The 17782-nt window shown below is 47.3% G+C and overlaps 2 protein-coding genes across 9 annotated transcripts; one reads left to right on the top strand and one right to left on the bottom strand.

The window, feature by feature from the left end:
- The first annotated feature begins 1867 nt into the window (after positions 1-1867).
- On the top strand, positions 1868-12586 carry NFE2 (nuclear factor, erythroid 2). Of its 5 annotated transcripts, none has more exons than XM_082741575.1 (4): positions 1872-2166; positions 3842-4003; positions 6296-6464; positions 7655-12586. In XM_082741575.1, exons 3-4 carry the CDS (start codon positions 6351-6353, stop codon positions 8660-8662), a joined length of 1122 nt encoding a protein of 373 aa, XP_082597701.1. In that variant the 5' UTR covers positions 1872-2166; positions 3842-4003; positions 6296-6350; the 3' UTR covers positions 8663-12586. The 5 variants fall into 5 exon arrangements, with proteins under 5 accessions (XP_082597702.1, XP_082597701.1, XP_082597703.1 ...); XM_082741577.1 differs by having other exon boundaries at positions 3842-6089; positions 7655-8927; XM_082741579.1 differs by having other exon boundaries at positions 1908-2166; positions 7758-8927.
- HNRNPA1 (heterogeneous nuclear ribonucleoprotein A1) lies at positions 11108-17624 on the bottom strand. 4 transcript variants are annotated; one of them, XR_014314367.1, is made up of 12 exons: positions 17461-17599; positions 16796-16912; positions 16355-16501; positions 15999-16209; positions 15815-15907; positions 15642-15734; positions 15359-15433; positions 15012-15170; positions 14282-14437; positions 13970-14035; positions 11475-11589; positions 11108-11249 (listed from the first exon to the last, which is right to left on the bottom strand). XR_014314367.1 is itself a non-coding variant. In XM_082741574.1 (11 exons), the coding sequence occupies exons 1-10, from the start codon at positions 17473-17475 to the stop codon at positions 13980-13982; spliced, it is 1122 nt and encodes a 373-aa protein (XP_082597700.1). In that variant the 5' UTR covers positions 17476-17599; the 3' UTR covers positions 13014-13734; positions 13970-13979. The 4 variants fall into 4 exon arrangements, 1 of the variants encoding a protein (XP_082597700.1); XR_014314366.1 differs by lacking the exon at positions 15012-15170 and having other exon boundaries at positions 11475-13734; positions 17461-17624; XR_014314368.1 differs by lacking the exon at positions 15012-15170.
- Between the last annotated feature and the right edge of the window lie 158 nt (positions 17625-17782).

The raw sequence follows: 17782 nt of genomic DNA, 5'->3' as shown, positions 1-17782 counted from the left end.
TTAATGAATGATGAGGCTTGTGTTATCCACAGTTGTATCTGCCATGCCACAACAGTGCCCTGAGCTGGTAGTTTTCATTCAGTAAATGTTTGTTCACCAGCTGTAACCTGATATCATTATTTAATCAGCCACAAGTGTGACTATCATCACCCCTCATCCCCTCTGAGGGGCCCGAATAAGTATGCCACTGAGAGAGCTATATCTGAATGCCCAGATTCCAGGTATGTGACCTAGATTCATGCCCAGGTCATCAAGAGATTCTGAACCCACAAGTAACATGCCATGAAGCCATGGGTCCCCTCCTGTCCCACAAGGATCATGCATATAGAATCATGATCTCCTGGAATAGAGCCAGAATCCAAAGTGTTTAATCATGGGTGTAGTGTGGGGGTTGATCAACACCCACCTCCTCATCCTCCCCCCACCCCCAGCCTCCCAACCCCCGCACAGACACAAGCTGCCAGGAAGCCATATCAAACTGCCTCTTGAGTTGCTTGGTTGTGTTGCTGGTTGTGGAAGGTCCCAAGGGAGAAATGTAGTGCTGATGTAGGGGTGTAAGGGCGGGGAACACTTGGAGGAGGACTCCCAGCAGCTATTCTTTATGAACTGGGACAGAATATTTTCAGTATCTTAACAGTGAACATAAACCTTTTTTTTTTTTAGATTTTATTTATTTATTTGAGAGACAGAGATCACAAGTAGTCAGGCAGAGAGAGAGGAGGAAGCAGGTTCCCCGCTGAGCGGAGAGCCCGATGCAGGGCTCGATTCCAGGACCCTGAGACCATGACCCGAGCCGAAGGCAGAGGCTTTAACCCACTGAGCCACCCAGGCACCCCCAGTGAACATGATCTTATCAAAGAATGTTGGTTGGGTGCCAGCTCTGCCTTGGGGTGACACCCATCTGCCTCCCTGTCTTTAATTATTTCCAATAGAACTTGAACTATTATATAAAGAAAAAAATAGAGAAAAAATTTTAAGCTGCAGTTGTAAGGACTGAAGCTAGACATGGGAAGGACTTTCCTTACAGCTGAGAGCCACTAACGGGAAACTAGAAGGAAACAAGACTCCTGTGGTCTCTGGAGAGAGATCTGTTTGGCCTGGGTCTTGGATTGTGCATTGGAGACCAAGGGATGATGGAGCAACTTCTGGGGGTTACTTCTTGCCCTGAGAAAGAGCTGCTGTGGGTGCTGGGGGATCAACCCGATATCCTAAGACATGTGCTGGCCCATCCAGAGGATGAGGCTGCCCTGTGTTTGGGATGCCCTGCCTGGAAGAAAGGAGGACAAAGGGCACCCAGGGCCCCCTTTAAGAGAGGTGAATTCTGTCGCTGCTGGGTGCCCTGTGCACATCTAACTCCCCTCACACACTGACAACAAACCTGGCCAAGAAAGAGGCCTTTGTCCTAGGACATCTGAGGCTGCTGGGGGAGGGGAGAAGGCTACAGGTGAAAGGACACATCAAAGCAGCCACTGCCCCTCCTCCCCAAAATAGCTCCCCTCCCTCTCTCCCAGACCCGAGGCTTTCCTTAAATAAAAGCAATGCCCTAAAAGCCCACTTGCCTTAACAGCTGGGACACTAGACATTGGGTCCCTATCTTCAGCAGCTATGACTCAGTTTCCCTGTCCCTAAGAGAGTTAGGGGGCAGAAGGAAGGAGGTTAGACTTGTATGAAGTTTAGAGGTCACCTTGGAGTGGGCCACTAGGTTGGATTTCATCCTATGCAAGGGAGAAACGCAGGCCTGGCTGGACTCCTGGTCTCGGAAGGAGGGCTGAGAGGCGCTGGAAGCCATGTGTGCCCCCGCTGGCCGGGAGCAAGGTGGGGGGCGGGGTGTGGGCAGAAACCACACCGGGCTCAAGTTTCCTCTCTTGGCCAGAAGGGGCAGGAGGAGAGGAGGGCCACGGGGAGAGGGGAGGGCTGGAGGAAGGACGGAGAGCTCAGGCCGAGGTCTTCAGAGAGGAGGCTGGTGCGCCACCAGGCGCTCCCCGTGCTCAGGCCGAGCCTCCACACTCGGCGCTCAGAAATGGCCCGGGGGCGGGGCGCGGCCTTCCCCCGTTTCCAGAGGTAGCAGGGATCCTCACCCGGGAGGTGTCAGCGCAGGCCCAGCCTCCCCAGAGACAGCAACGGGAGCCACATCTCTCTCCTCGCCCAGCTCGGACCCTGCCACAGGTGCCTGAGGGGCGGGGTGGGAGGTAGATTCCAGTGGGATCCCACGGGCGAGCTGGGGAGGTGGAAGGGGCAGAGGGAGAAAATGACCAACTTTCCGCACACCCGCAGGAGACCTCGGGCCTTCCCTGGCTGCCCCTGGCTTGGGAATTAGACATCTTTGGGAATTCATCTGGGAGAGAACCTAGATGGCTTATTGAGCACTCTTGAGATTCTTGGGTGAGAGGCTGTATGTAGGTGGGGACCAGACAGTCATCCTCTGAGGCCCCTTTGAGGGGGTGGGGGTGACCCCGAGTAACCCTTCAGCAGGAGGGTGACCCCCCCGGGGGGGTAGCCAACAAAATCTTAGGCCTATGGTACCCCCCTTTCCTTTACTCAATTCCATCATGCTGCCCTGACTGGCCAGCTGGGAGGATTTGGGGGAAGGTGAGGAACTGGAGACCCTGGATGCCTGGATACCTGGATGGGTGAGGAGCTCTGCAGAAGGATGGGATGGTGGGCGCAGAGCTGTTGAGGTCTTGCCTCCTTTGCTCCTTCTGGGCCTGGGCAGTTGAGCTCACTAGAACTGACAGGGAGAAGAAGGCATCCTACCCCGGTACAGTTTCTTCGGACTGGAAATCTTAGCAGCTGGGAAAAAGTAGGAGGTTGGGTAGCAGTGGAAGAGAAGAGGGGAGGTAACAGATCTGCTGGGGCTGGGATTCTCTAGTCATTGACCCCCAAATGACTGGCGTTTGGTTTCTAGGACCGAATGAGGATAACAGAAACTTGTTCCTTTCTGCCTTGTTACCATCCACCTGTTTGAGTTGTGTATGTCCTCAGGAAACTAAATCTCACTCTGATCAACTCTCCCTCTCTCTTCCGGTTTCCTCTGTTCACCTCTATGTGTCTCTCCCTCTTTGGGGATGGTTCCTAATATTTCTAAATAGCTTGCTCACCTGCCACTCCACACCCCAGGTTTCCCTGATACTTTCCCATCTTTTCACTGCTCCTGTTGACACAGGGAGAGGTGGGTTGACCTACTAAACCTCAGAACAGGATCCCAGAGGCAAGCACCTTCTCTCGTTCTCTCCATCAAGGCACCCCCACAAATGGTCCTCATCTTGAATTCTTGAATATAAAGCTGTGTGTCATTCTGTGAGTACTCAGAGACTGTGATAAGAGCTTTCTGGGGAGCACCATCAGATTAAGGATCAGAGTAAGGAGGATGGATTATAGCCCCTGGAGATGGCGCCAGTCCTACCAGGTACATGTTGGTAGGGAGGAAGAGGGCTGTGTGACTTCAAAGTGCAGGTTAAACTGGAAAGTGGGAACTGTTTATTGTAAAGCAAAAGGGACACAGGGAGGCCGGCTCTAGTCTCCCAAGAGCTGTTGTTTCTGCATCCTCTGTGACGTTTCGTGAGTCAATTCTGACTATGCCGTCCTCCCTACTCTATATCACTAGCTCCCAGTCCAAGTCACCCAGGCCCCCAGGCCCATCCTTAGAAAGGTAGGCTCCTAAGGTCCAGAGGGGCCTATGCCTGGTGTATAGACCACCAACAACCACTGACTATCTAGGGGAAACCATACTATTCCCCTTTGACCCGGTGCAAGCTTGCCACTGCTCCAGAGAGGTGGTTGGAACTAGTTGATCTAGAGATTCTCATCAACTCCCTCTTCTCCGACCTCCTGCCTCCCACAGGGACCCTTCTGGATTCTCATTTCCCTGTCCCAAAGGTGCATGAGGAGGGGCTGATATTCTAGTCTTAGAGACCAGGACAGCCTAGAACCCAGCCTAGCCTGGTCTGAAGCCTGCGTCTGGAGATCATTTGCCAGGCTCTTTTCTGGCTTTGTGTTCTTTCCTGTAAGTACATATGGTTGGACTAGTTTAGCATTTTTCAAGGTGGGATGGGCCTCTGGCATCAGAAACACTAGGGCACTTGTTAAAATGCTGCTTGCTGGGTACCCGCACTTATGAATTCAATTCAGTGGGCCTTGGAGGGGCGGGGATACTGACAGGAGCCTGTGATTTTAGAAGTACGACAGGTGAATTCGGTGCATAATCAGGTTTGTGACTCCCTGAGCTAGATGCCGTGTACTGCAGCATGGAACTTCTCTGGTCCTATCTCCATTTGATGGAAGAGACTGAATGGGGAACTGATTTGACCAAAGTCATGCTTTTGGAAGGCCAGAGAACCTGGTCTCCTGCCTCCTAGGGCAGGATCTTTGCACTGCACCTACGAGTCAGATCCAGGAAGATACAAGGAGGGACAAAGTTGGGGTGGGGTGGGGGGTACGGTGTGAAGGACTATGAGGCAAGAGTCATTGTCCCTGCCCCCTAACCCCCTTCTCCATTCACTTTGCCTTTGGGCAATTTCCTCCCTAACCTGGGTGGGGGAGGGTGGGGTTCCGGTGTTGAAATGGCATCCTGGGCAGACATAAACACCCCACCCACTTTGCCCACGGGCCAAGCTCCTGGGCCTACACCAGCTCCCAGCTCTAGGGATGGCAGTATAACAAAGGGGCAGGGGGCTAGAGCTAGGGAGATCCTCCTTCCAAAAGATAATTTGCAGTCCTTACTAATTTTGGATTAAGTCAAAGAGTGGATTTCATATTGGATAGCTGTGATAGGCCATCCTTGTAGTGATCTAAGGTCATGCAATTTGAGGTCATCCAGTCCTGGCCTCTGTTCTTTTCTAAGTGTCTCCCTCTCCCAGCCTGCCTGCCTTTACTTATATGGTAGGGGTGGGGTGCTGTGTCTGGCCAGAAGATATTGGGAGGTCCCTGTGAAATCTACTTGTCTTCTCTTGTTGAAGGCTGGGGGAGCAGGTGCAGGGAGACAGGTGTTAAGGAATAGGGAGGTGGGATGAGGAGAGGGGCAGATAGAAGGGAGAAGATGAAGACAGGGGTGAGGGTTTGCTGAGAACTGTAAGCTGCCCAAGCAGAAAGGGACCTCGAGTTCGACTTCTCCAACTCCCTAGTTTTATAAATGAGGAAACAGAAGCTCAGAGCAGTGTGACAGCTTTGCCCAGCCTCACATGGCTGCTCTGTGGCTGACTGGCAGCTAGAGCCCAGATCAAACATGGGTGGGGGTGCTGAAGGGGACTGTGTTTTTAAAATTCCAAAGAGATACTCCCCCAGAAGAAAAGAGATATCACAGGATGAACTGACTGAGGTGAACCGCCAGGAGAGGCTCGGAGTCTGGAGACTCAGGAGTGGGATGGGAAGGTGTCTGAGAGGCTGCTGCCTGCTAGCAGAGTCGGCTAGTAGACATTCCAGATGTATGCCGGCTCTTTATAGGGTTGAGTCTCAATTTTTGAATGGACCCTATAGAATCTTTGTGAAAATCATTCTCAAACTAATTCTTGTAAAACATCAGCATAGCTCTTGACAGTGCTTAATAAGCTTTTGCTATGGTTGTTGTATTCCCTTAGGAACCTTGGAAGCCTGGTGGTTTGGGTTGGGGTATGGCCAGGATGACCCTGTAGGGCCATAGGACAGAGGTCCAGTGTCTCCAGAGACCATTCCTCCTCTGCTGCCTCCAGCTGATAAACCTCTTATCAGGCTCAAGCAGGGGAGCCCAGAGTCAGGATAGGAGGAGAAGGCAGAACTGCTATCAGCCACCAGGCCTGGGCCATATCTCAGAGAAGGGGAGGGGCTATCTGCTTGGCTCTTCCCACAACATGCTCCTTGGGGATCCCGAAGTACTCACTCTCAACCTTGGATGATGAGACAGAGGAGGAAAACTGAGGACCGAGGGGGAAAGCAGGAGTGATCCCTGGAATTGCCCCAGAAAATGGGAGAAAAACAACCCCAGAAGATGTGACTTCTTCCCTGCCCGCTGATACAGTTTTGGGGAGCAAGAAGAAGGGGAAAGGGAAGGCACCTTGTCTGAAAAAGTAGGTAAAGACCTACTGTGCTCCCAAAGGACCTGACTACAGCCACAGCAGGTGAGGTGGAGATCACATGGCAGGGAAAGCCTTTATAGCATAAGGAATTGGTTGATGAGGACAACAGAGCTGAGGGCATGAAGCCTCTCCTTCTCTCAGCTGAGGCTGCTGGGAGATCTCCATGGAGGCAGGACAAAGTTGCTGGCCCCTAGCGGGGCATGCTTTAACCTAGATCTTTTTTTAAATCTCTTTCTCCTTTGACACAGGTTGCTGGGGCCTTTTGGGCTTTGGGGACCCGGGACCAGGCCCTGGCCCAGTAGGATGCCCCCGTGTCCTCCCCAGCAGAGCAGGAACAGGGTGACACAGTTACCTGCTCTGGAGCTGGGTGAGATGGAGTTGACTTGGCAAGAGATCATGTCCATCACTGAGCTGCAGGTGAGCAGGGTCGGGGGTACCTGGGAAAAGGAAGAGCAGAAAAATACAGAGTCTGGCTGGGACCTGAGGCAGGAGGCTGGAGCAAGCAGGGAATGTTCCAGGCACTGGAAAAGGATGGGCTGGAGTAGGAGGGAGATCTGGATGGAAGACCAGAATATGAAGGGGAAAAGGGTGTGGAAGAGCAGGGGAAAGGAGTGGTGGGGAAGAAAGGATCTGACTGAGAGTATAAGCTCTCTGGGCAGCCACACTGCTCACATCTCTCTATCCCACCTTCTGCTCCGCCTTTCTTTTCTCACCTTCTTCCCTTCTGAACTCCTCTCCTCCAATCCTGCCCATCTTCTTCCCTCATTTCCTCCCCCTGTCTTCAGATGCTGGGCCCCTTTCCCTCAGGTAGCAGAGCGGTAATTCAGGGGCCTGGAGAAGGGGGGGTCAGACTATGACAGGGTCCTTGCCTCCTGCTAGTTGGACAAAGGGGTGTCTGTTGGTCTAACAATGATGCCTTTGTCCCATCTGGGCTGGAGCATGGTGTCTCCTCCATGTGGGTTGGGGGCCCTGTTTTCCAACATGTTCTCTCCTCCTCTCTGCACCTGGGCAGGGAGAGAGGGACTGAAGAGGAGAGGGTAGAGCTTGGGCTGGCTCCCCAAGGTGCCTCAGCCCCCAGACCTGGCTCTGCCCACTGACCCCACCCCTCTTTTCTCCCCTGTTGCAATGCCTGGGTCCTCAAGATCTGCCCTGAGCCCTCCTCCTGCTCAGCAGCTCCCTCTGCTGGGAACCCATGGGATGGCCAGGGTCTGAATTTGACCCTTTGACCCTAGATAACCACAGCAGGAAAGGGTTTGGGGAGGTGGGAGGGTCATCATAGATAACAACTTCTTGTCTTCCTGAAGGAACTAAAGGAAGAAGTGCCACTTCAACCCAATAAGAACTTCTCCTGAGGAGGAGGAGATTCTATATTGTTGCAGCCTTAGATAGTCCTTTCCCAAGTCTGACCTCAGTGACTTCCATTCCTGTTTAAGCTGCTTTCTGATTGAAATAGCTTCAACCTTACAAGAAGCTTTGAATGATTTTTAGCACTTTTCTGTTCCCCTGTTATCTCACTGTATCTTTCAGAAGGACCCAGCTTCTTCTGGAGAAAGAACTGGTTTCTGTCCCTCAGGCTGTCTCCAAAACCTCTTTGTCTTTTCTTGCAGGGCCTAAACGCTCCAAGTGAGCCATCATTTGAGGCCCCAGCCCCAGCCCCATATCCTGGGCCCCCACCACCCCCAACTTACTGCCCCTGCTCAATTCACCCAGATGCTGGCTTCGCCCTTCCTCCACCACCTTATGAGCTTCCAGCACCCACATCTCAGGTCCCAGAGCCTTCATACTCCTATGGCAACATGGCCATCCCAGTCTCTAAGCCACTGACCCTCTCGAGCCTGCTCAGTGAGCCCCTCCCAGACCCCTTGGCTCTCCTGGACATTGGGCTGCCAGTGGGGCCCCCCAAGCCCCAAGAAGACCCAGAATCCGACTCGGGATTATCCCTCAACTATAGTGACGCTGAATCTCTTGAGCTGGAGGGGACAGAGGCTGGTCGGCGGCGCAGTGAGTACGTAGAGATGTACCCAGTGGAGTACCCCTATTCACTTATGCCCAACTCTTTGGCCCACCCTAACTATGCCTTGCCACCTGCGGAGAACCCCTTAGCCTTAGAACCCTCTTCAGGCCCGGTGCGGGCCAAGTCCACTGCACGGGGGGAGGCGGGGAGTCGGGATGAGCGTCGGGCCCTGGCTATGAAGATTCCCTTCCCGACGGACAAGATTGTCAACTTGCCGGTAGATGACTTTAACGAGCTGTTGGCACGATACCCACTGACGGAGAGCCAGCTGGCCTTAGTCCGGGACATCCGACGGCGGGGCAAAAACAAGGTGGCCGCCCAGAACTGTCGCAAGAGAAAGTTGGAGACCATTGTGCAGTTGGAGCGGGAACTGGAGCGGCTGGGCAGTGAGCGGGAACGGCTTCTCCGGGCTAGAGGGGAGGCTGACAGGACCCTGGAGGTCATGCGCCAACAGCTGACGGAGCTGTACTGTGACATTTTCCAGCACCTGCGGGATGAAGCGGGCAACAGCTACTCCCCTGAAGAGTATGCTCTCCAACAGGCTGCTGATGGGGCCATCTTCCTGGTGCCCCGGGGGACCAAGATGGAGGCCACAGACTAAGCTGGCCCAGAGGGATGGGACTGGTGATGGAGATTTCCTTTATTCCCTTCTGATAAATGTTCTCCCCAGAAGAAGCTGGGTTCTCCAGACCAGAAGGGGACAGTGGGAAACCTGGCATTTGGAGGACCCAAGGTGTATTCAGTAAGGCTTGCCTTGAGACAAGTGTATGAGGGGAGGTTGGAATCTCTTTTCCATGATTCAGCTTCCTAGGTCTCCAACCTCCACCTCTTGTTTGAGCTTTGGTCTATAAAATGCTCTACACAAATAGCCTTCCACTGTGTCTTCCTTTTCAAGAGAGTGATGAAGCTCAGTACTGAGTTTAGTGCTTGTTAGTGGCGGGAAGGGAATCCTGCCAAGCTTGTTTCTTTCCCCAACAACTTTGTATGAGAGATACACAAGAAATTTGGGCTTGAGCAGTGTGATTTACCACCTTTATTTCCTTTTTCAGAGCCCGAGATCATGGGTGATCTGAGGAATCACCAGGGAGGCCCACCCTTCCTGGTGGCCCACTATTTACAGAGCAGGGATTGCTGGCAGCACTGGCTACCTCTCTGTGCAAGGTTGCTGAGGTTTAGACCTCTCCTTTGTCAGTCTTTGGAACACAGAAAAGTCTAGAATGCCCCTAGGCCTTTTTTCTGTTCTCTCCCTCCTGCCTACTAATATAGGATGTCCTCATCCTGATGTGCCAGAGCTCTCTCAGAAGACAGAGATGCTCTTGATTGGAGAATTTGACTGGACATTAGTTTCGAGGGACTTCATACCCGAGTCTGGGCAAAACCTGCTCTCCTGTGGAATAGGTTATGCCTTTTGGTGAACTCTTCTCCTTGGTTACATTAGACACACTATCCAATCTTCATTTCAGGACATCCCTTTTCTAGATCTTCAAAGATCTAGGTCTCTTACTTTCTTGAAGTGAATGCATTAAGTTCTAGAATCCTTTATCACATTGAAGTCCCATCAAACTTCTCAGACACTACACCTTCATCTCCCTGGATGGAGTTGGGTGGTTCCTGATCTTTCCAGTCACTGAATTAACACAAATTACCTCTTTGCGGGTATTTTACTTCTATTTACACTTCTACTCAACTTTACTAGCTCCAACAATGAAAACTTACTTTCGAGTTCTACACAAATAGCTGTGAGCTATGAAAAGCAGATGATGATCAAAGTGGTATGGAGTCTTTATGCTTAAAGATTCTCAGAAATGTGGTTTCGAAGCTGGGTTAGGGAATGAAAAGTTTAAAGCTTCTGATTCCTAATAGATCTGGAAACAGACACCTTGTCAACTTTCTCGAGAAATTGAAAATGCAGAATCAAGTTGTTTAGGGAAGTGCCTGGGATTACCTGTTCAGAAATTTGTTCACCTAAGGGACATCAGTCAACATTTCACTTCTAAGGAAGCTCCCAAGTAGTAATTCTGAGGCAAAATTTGACCCGTACCCAACACTGAGCACATAGGTTCTAGTACAGTTCTAGGCACTGGATTTTATAATGGGGAAAAATGCCCCCATCCCACAGATAAACTGCAGCAGGTCAAGACCATACAAACAACTTAATACCTAACTAAAGCAAAAGGTGGAACGGTTTGGAGTATGACCTAGGTTCTATTCTAGCGGTTGCAAAAACTTGCAACAGGTAATCATCTAAAATTATAGAACTTACCATCAACCTTGTATTTGTAAAGCATGTAGCAAAATACACGACAGATGCAGGACTCCATTTTTTTCAACAGCAATGTTTTGCACACTGGTGGCCTGAGTTGCCCTCCTTCTAAACCTTGACCGTGAAGAGAAACCTGTTCCAGGTAACTTCAAGCAACATGTGAATCACAATGGAGACTGCATATACATTTACACCTTCCTACCCCTTCTATTAGCTGAAAACTGAGGCTGGATCTTCTCTTGAAGATGATTAAAGTTCAAGCATTTGCTGGGGGATTTAATTACACCTCCCAAATTTTGGGGTCACTTCTGAAAAACTTGTTCTTCCCCTCCAGTAAGCTTTACCTGGTTCCAGATTTTTTGGAAGCCAGAGATAGCTGGCCAATAAAGGCTTGTGGAACAGTTAACAGCTTACTTCTAAGTGGGCAAGAGCCAGTTTCATTTCACTAAACCATGCTGCTGATGGGATAAATTTTACGTATTAATGTTAATAGAACCACTTGCATTCCTAAAGGCCAAATAAGTTATCATTCACTATTTAGTTTGGGGAGAGGTGGGGTGCGGGGACAAGCACTCCCAACAACCTAATTGTTCCCCCTGAATCTCAATTTCAACCTGTAATTTTAACATATTTATGTTGTCCCACCTTTAACATACCTATTTTACTTGTTCATTTAGAAGGATCCAAGGAAGCATAAGTTAAGGAATGAAGGGGAAGGACTTCCAACTCCACTAAAAAATTCTGATTTATCATTATCGTGAAAGGAAAAAAGTGAAACAGAACCAAGTTAAAAGCATTTTATTAAAAAGTCCATTCAGAAAACTGAATGATTAATTCAAGCTGCATAGCAGCTAATAACCCCATGGCAGTGAAAATGAGGGGCAGTGGCTCAGATAAAGGTTGTCCTCATTAAGGAAGGATGTTGCTGCAAGAGAGAAAGAAAGAAAAAGTTATGAAGTGTTTACATATGCACTTGAAAGATTCTGCAATTACTCATTCTGTTTACTGGGAATTCAACTGCTTTAGGTATTTTGTGGGCAAAATGGTAGACTATGAAATCCCATTTTTTTTTTTTGTTCTTAGGCAGCTTGTCATTCTCTACTTTGGTAATACCAAGCACTTTTGCTGATCAAGTTCATAAAAAGCTTACCTTTTAGCCATAAATTTGGACAGATGAGTTTCTGATTTTTTTGTATTTTTTTTGTATTTTTTTTTGTTTTGTTTTTTTAAAGAGAGTTGATTAGCCTGGAGTAGCAGACTCCTCCCTAGAAAAGTAAACAACCTTTAGAACTAGCTTTTCTGAGACCAAGTCCCAGCTCCGGGTAAATCCCCCCACCCGCCAAAATTAATGGTCCACCCTCCCTCCCACCATGTTTTGGGGAAGATTCTAATGCATTACTTTGAGCCATTGTTTTAAGGAAATGGATTAAAGGAAGGCATGAAATAAATCAAAATTAAAGGGCAAAAATATATTGTCATAGAAGAATTAGTGTTTACTTCCTTCATTTGGGAGCCAAGTCTAGGGTGTCAATTTAAAGCAATTGATCTCCAAAAAAACCAAGTTCAGCTTAACTGGACTAGTATTGGCTCAATACATTTAAGAAAAATATAAAACTGGATTTTAGGTAACACTATATGGATGGAAGTAAAATCTGTTCTTACCTACCAGCATAGCAATAAAACCTTTCCTCCTGGTTCTGACTGCTAGTCCTAAGAGTCAGGTGTGCCTTACTCTTGTCTGCCTCCTTTCTTGCGATGGTCACTGAAACTTCACTCCCTCCGTGGCCTGCCCCTGGCTTATCTGTACTCCACATACCACAAGTGTCTACTCTCAGCTGTAGAGTGTCTGAGCTCGGAGCCATTCGCGCTATACTTGCTAGCAGTTCCTAGTAGCTGAACATCTCTCCTGGATCTTTACAAGGCATTGTCACGAATCCTGAGGTATCTGCAAACTCCCTCAATAGTTAAGGTTCCACCTGCCATTGCAAACTCAGCCAATATCAAACTCATGGAACTATCAACCATGCTTTCCCACCCACCTCCCCTCCACCCCCCCCACCCGCCTCCCCAAACTTCCAAGTAACACACCCATGGGATGGAATACACAGTCCTAGTGATAAACAATTCTCTATGCTACCAGGTACAATGGCACTGAAATTGAGGGTACCAAGGGAGGGCTCAAAAGAACCTATGTAACAAATAACAATGATTGGATATTAAGTAACTGTAAAAGGCTTTAAATAAAAATCATTTTCTATACAATTAACATTTTAGGATGGTTGTGTGATGTACCATATTTAAAGGAAAACTGCAGTTAACATGAATATAATAAGGTTCCTCACCATCTCCATAATTTTAATGTCCAAACAGATTCAATAGTATGGTTAATCTATAAACCTCTATTAGGGACCCACCCACCAGAACCCAAGTAAAACTGCTGTTTTCCTTTAATGTAAGCCTGTTTTTGTATTAAAAATAAGATATTCTTACTGGTGCTGGTCAGTTTAAAAAGGTCTCCCAAACACTTCTAATCTGTGGACTTATGGGGTGGCATTAGCCAGCAGCTGGTTTCTATTCTCTGGCAGAGTTTTGAACTTGAATTGTGATAGAAGCATTCAACATTATGAGGGGTAGTGGGCAGGGAAGTCCAAAGCTCTGCCAGTCCCAAATCCATACAGTTGTCATTCCATTCAAGAGAATATTAAATCGTTTATTGATTACACATGATAATGGATGATACACAAGCTTTAATCCCATCTATAATTTTATCTGATACCATAATTCAATTTAGATATATTGCATAGGATGTGCCAACAATCATATTAATAACCAAATAAACTCCAGGACTTGCTTGGGTGACCTTTTAATGGTGAACTCCAGGTCACAACACATTAACTGTCAGTTCAACTACACCAAGGTTTGTGGAGACAATGGCTTCTGTGCCCAAGCAGGTTGCAAATAAATTTCGAATGGAACCTGGCATCACCCTGAAGGAATTCTAACTTCACACTGTTGGGGTAGTATACCAAGATGGCTTCAGAGTAGACTAACTTTACACAGCACATTTAAAAAAAAGACACATTTATTCAGCGTCATGATCAGACTATTACATTTAGCAATCAACAGCATGGGTGCAAAAAAAAAAAAAAAAAAAAAATCTACATTAAAACCCTTTGTTGGAATGCTTTACACTTTCCACAGAACAGAAACTAAAATAACCTGTTATACAATTAGTCACAAATACAGTCCTCGAGTTTTTTTGCCCATACACATGAGTATTGTCTAAAACATGTCTTCTTTGTAGCAGCTAGGCCCTGCCACCACTGTGCTTGGCTGAGTTCACAAATCTGTTGTAACCTGTAGCTTCCCTGTCACTTCTCTGGCTCTCCTCTCCTGCTAAGCTTTGTTTCCTGTTGAACAATATGGAATAAAGTTGTTAATCTAAACATATTAAGACTCAAGGCTACAATCCAATAGCAAGTTTTTGTTTCCCACAAATTTTGCTGATCTGAATATTAACTTAATATTCAAAATTTTACTGCAATTATAATGTTAACTACTTTGCACTGCTCAGCTACATTAGGGTTACTGGGTTCATTATCATTTACAAAAATTAACTTGTAAGATAAAAAGTTGTTTACTTACCTGGCAGTAATTAAAACCTTCTGCCACTGCCATAGCTGCTGCTGCTGCTGGAACCACCATAGCCACCTAAGAACAGAGTATGTCCCTGTTAATCTTTGGAAGTGCCAACAAAATTTTTTATACTGGGGGCAACAGATGTCCATATTTTCCAGAGTTTGAGCTCACTTGACTTTCCCAATTTGACTGCATATACCTAAAAGCTTTGAATTGTCAGTGTTTCACTACTATATAAACATTACCTAAAAATTAGTATTTTTTTGCTAGAACCAGCTACAGGTAACTAGCACTTCCAACACTGCATATATACGATACCTTGGTTTCGTGGTTTGGCGAAGTATTGGCCTCCACCACCATAAGGGCCAGAGCTTCTGCCTCCAAAATTGCCTCCTTTCATGGGTCCAAAATTTGAGGATTGATTGTTGTAATTGCCAAAATCATTATAGCTTCCACCACCTCCAAAGTTGCTTCCTAGGAATGAGAAGAGGGCCTTTATATGCTACTTGAAGATGGCAATTGTGAATTCTATTTTGTCCTCAGAGCCAAAAAAAGCTGCATGTTCTGCTTGCCTTCCTCCCAAACTGATGACTCCAACGTTTGATTATCTGTTTCATCCTTTTCTGGGCAAGGCACTCAGCTGAGTAATCCACTACACTTTAACAACGTTTACCCAACTTACCATGGGGTTAACAACAGATGGTCTAGAGCCTTTGAAGGCTACTACCCATCAAGGGCACTACAAACACATGCTGGATATATCAACTAAGTGCCTAAGATCCCAAAGGAGTTGAAATATTAAATTCTGCTAGAAGCTAATCTTATTCTGATTAAAGACACCGCTATCCACTTAACCATCTATCTATCTTGGGAGTGAGGCGGCCCCAGCTTAAAGCTAGGAGGAGGTAGCATTAGCAAGCCCATTAAAAAAGAATACCATGCACTGTACCACATAATGCTTTTAAGAGCATCAAATCCCCTTATGGGCGTAAACTCTAAAGGGCTAATCTAGCTGTTGCACCAAGTACTTGGATCACTGGATACCTACCACTACCACCGCCATAGCCGCCTCCGCCTCCTCCGTTGTTATAGCTGTCATAGCTGCCACTCCCGCCATAGCCACTGCCCTGGTTTCCATAACCCTGTCCACCACTTCCATAGCCTCTGCTTCCTCCAGAGTAACCAGGGCCGCCTCCTCCATAACCACCTACAAGAATACAATTCTTCTCAATAAGACAAAAGTATTCAACAATCAAAACCTGTGCAAATGTAATGCCTAAAAGCCTGCACACCGCATGCTGTTTGTTATCAGAGCTAAGCTTGTCATGCACTAGTTTACTAACCTAGTCTAAAGGTTGCCAAACGAAAGTTCACCTATTTACTCCTTAAACTTACCATCATTACCAAATCCGTTATAGCCATCCCCACTGCCACCATATCCACCACCACCTCGACTGCCACCAAAGCCACCTGGAAAAAACAAAACAAAACAGAATTTTAAACTACTTTTTAAAGTATATAAATTATATACAATTTATGCCCTTAATTTTATACTCAAGATTTAACCTTCTGGTTAGTTGAGAAGCCAAAACTACACTTAGATAAAATTTAACTTTAGGGATAACTGAACCACAAGGCTCACTATTAATTCTTAGTGGTAAACTATAACCACACATACCTCGACCACTGAAGTTTCCTCCGCGACCAAAGTTGTCATTCCCACCAAAACCACCTCCACGACCACCACCAAAGTTTCCAGAACCACTTCGACCTTTAAAGATAAGTTTTAAAGGTTAAGTCATACAGATTATAATTATTTAGCTGTCTGTAAGAATTATCAAATAAACCCACCTCTTTGGCTGGATGAAGCACTAGCCATCTCTTGCTTAGAGAGCGCTTTCCTTACTTCACAGTTGTGGCCATTCACAGTATGGTATTTTTGAACTAAAAAATTACCGAGAAAACACGATCTCAGGGCTTTGAACAGAATGTGGACTTTAGAACCCCTAGCAAAGAGCATGCCCCTGATACTTACTGACAATCTTGTCTACAGAATCATGGTCATCAAATGTTACAAAAGCAAAACCCCTCTTTTTGCCACTGCCTCGGTCAGTCATGATCTCAATCACTTCGATTTTCCCATACTGTTCGAAATAATCTCTTAGATGATGTTCTTCAGTGTCTTCTTTAATGCCACCAACAAAAATCTTTTTCACAGTTAAGTGGGCACCAGGTCTTTGAGAATCCTAATAGAAAAAGCCCAATTAAGTTTCTTGTATCAGCAAAAGTATCCTTAACAAAGATCACTGAAGTGTGTTAAGAACCCCAAATGGGAAATGCACTTAGTGACACACTTCTAAATCGTCAGAGGCAGGAAAAAGTATCACTCACTTCTCTTGAGACAGCCCTCTTTGGTTCCACAACTCTTCCATCCACCTTGTGTGGCCTTGCATTCATGGCTGCATCCACCTCCTCCACAGTGGCATAGGTGACAAACCCAAAGCCTCTGGAGCGCTTGGTGTTCGGATCTCTCATTACCTGAAATGTTAACTCATTTAAAACACAGTAAAACCCCAGAACCCCTGGTCATTTCTATCCCGGGTAACGTAAAAAATTCTTTTCAGCCCTTTATGCAAAGTCCTCCCGTTTCCCACTACCCATCTAATCTAAATTAACTAGTACCTTCTAATTAAGTAAAACCACACCTTCCCTTGCCAAATTATTTTCAACCACAATCCTGTTAACAATCTTCATAAGCACAGTACTTAAACAACAAAATAATCCAAGTAAACGGACTAGTTCTACTGGCCTTTTGTCTCTCCCAAGTCTTACCACACAGTCCGTAAGTGTTCCCCATTGCTCAAAATGGCTCCTCAGACTCTCATCGGTTGTTTCAAAGCTCAGACCTCCGATGAAGAGCTTCCGCAGCTGTTCAGGCTCTTTGGGAGACTAGCAGCAGGGGAAAAACTCGTTACATATGGGCTATAACGCCAGACACCTTTCAGTTAGAAACCGCAAAACCAGGCAGCAACGTTACGTAGCCCTTATTGTTCCTTCGGGTCACAGCAAGCCACGTGCTTCTCCCCATTAGTGGAGACGTGCGTGGGGGCTGGGAACCACGAGCGCATGCGTCTCTACTGTCCCTCCGACGCACGCGCAACAAAAGGACTAGGCTAAAAAATACATAATCAGCAAGGAACTATAGCTGTTCTTTAGAAAACTCGCCCCCTGTGACGAGGTAAAACAAAACCAATCGAATGTGCCTAACTGTTTTGCCAGGAGGGGCAAGCCTGGCGTGATAACCAAATGTTGCAGGACGGCGGCCTCATGGCGACGACGAGGACAAAATGGCGACCTGAACTTTGGGAGGGGTAGGCCCTGGCAGAAACCGAAGAACTGCCGCAGGAGCTGGCGCGAGCAACCCAACGAGGCTACATCCTACAGAACTCAGGAGGGAGCGAGGAAGAAAATGAGATTGGAGACAGCGTGTTACTCACCTCTGACTTAGACATGACGGCGGTGGGAGGGGAGACTTTAACGATGCTTACTCGGCGGCGTCCACAGGCAGAAAGGAGTAACCTAACGAACGTATCTGCCAGCCTACCTTCGGCCTCGCTTTTTTATCCCGCCTCCTCGCTTTAGGCATTGGTAGACTCCGCCCCTGAGTATCTCTGATTGGATATTTACAATAGCTTCCCCCTGCTATTGGTCTGTAGTCCCGCATTGCTGTATAACGTCATCCGTTTGGGCGTTCTACGTAGTCTCCACCCCTTAGAGGCCATTGGTTCCCGAGTAATATTACCCTTAACTAGTGTGATT

This window comes from Mustela nivalis (assembly GCF_964662115.1).
Source record: "Mustela nivalis genome assembly, chromosome: 7".
Classification (NCBI taxonomy): domain Eukaryota; kingdom Metazoa; phylum Chordata; class Mammalia; order Carnivora; family Mustelidae; genus Mustela; species Mustela nivalis.
The sequence above is the reverse complement of the archived record's forward strand: the minus strand, read 5'-3'. Positions and strand labels throughout refer to the sequence as shown.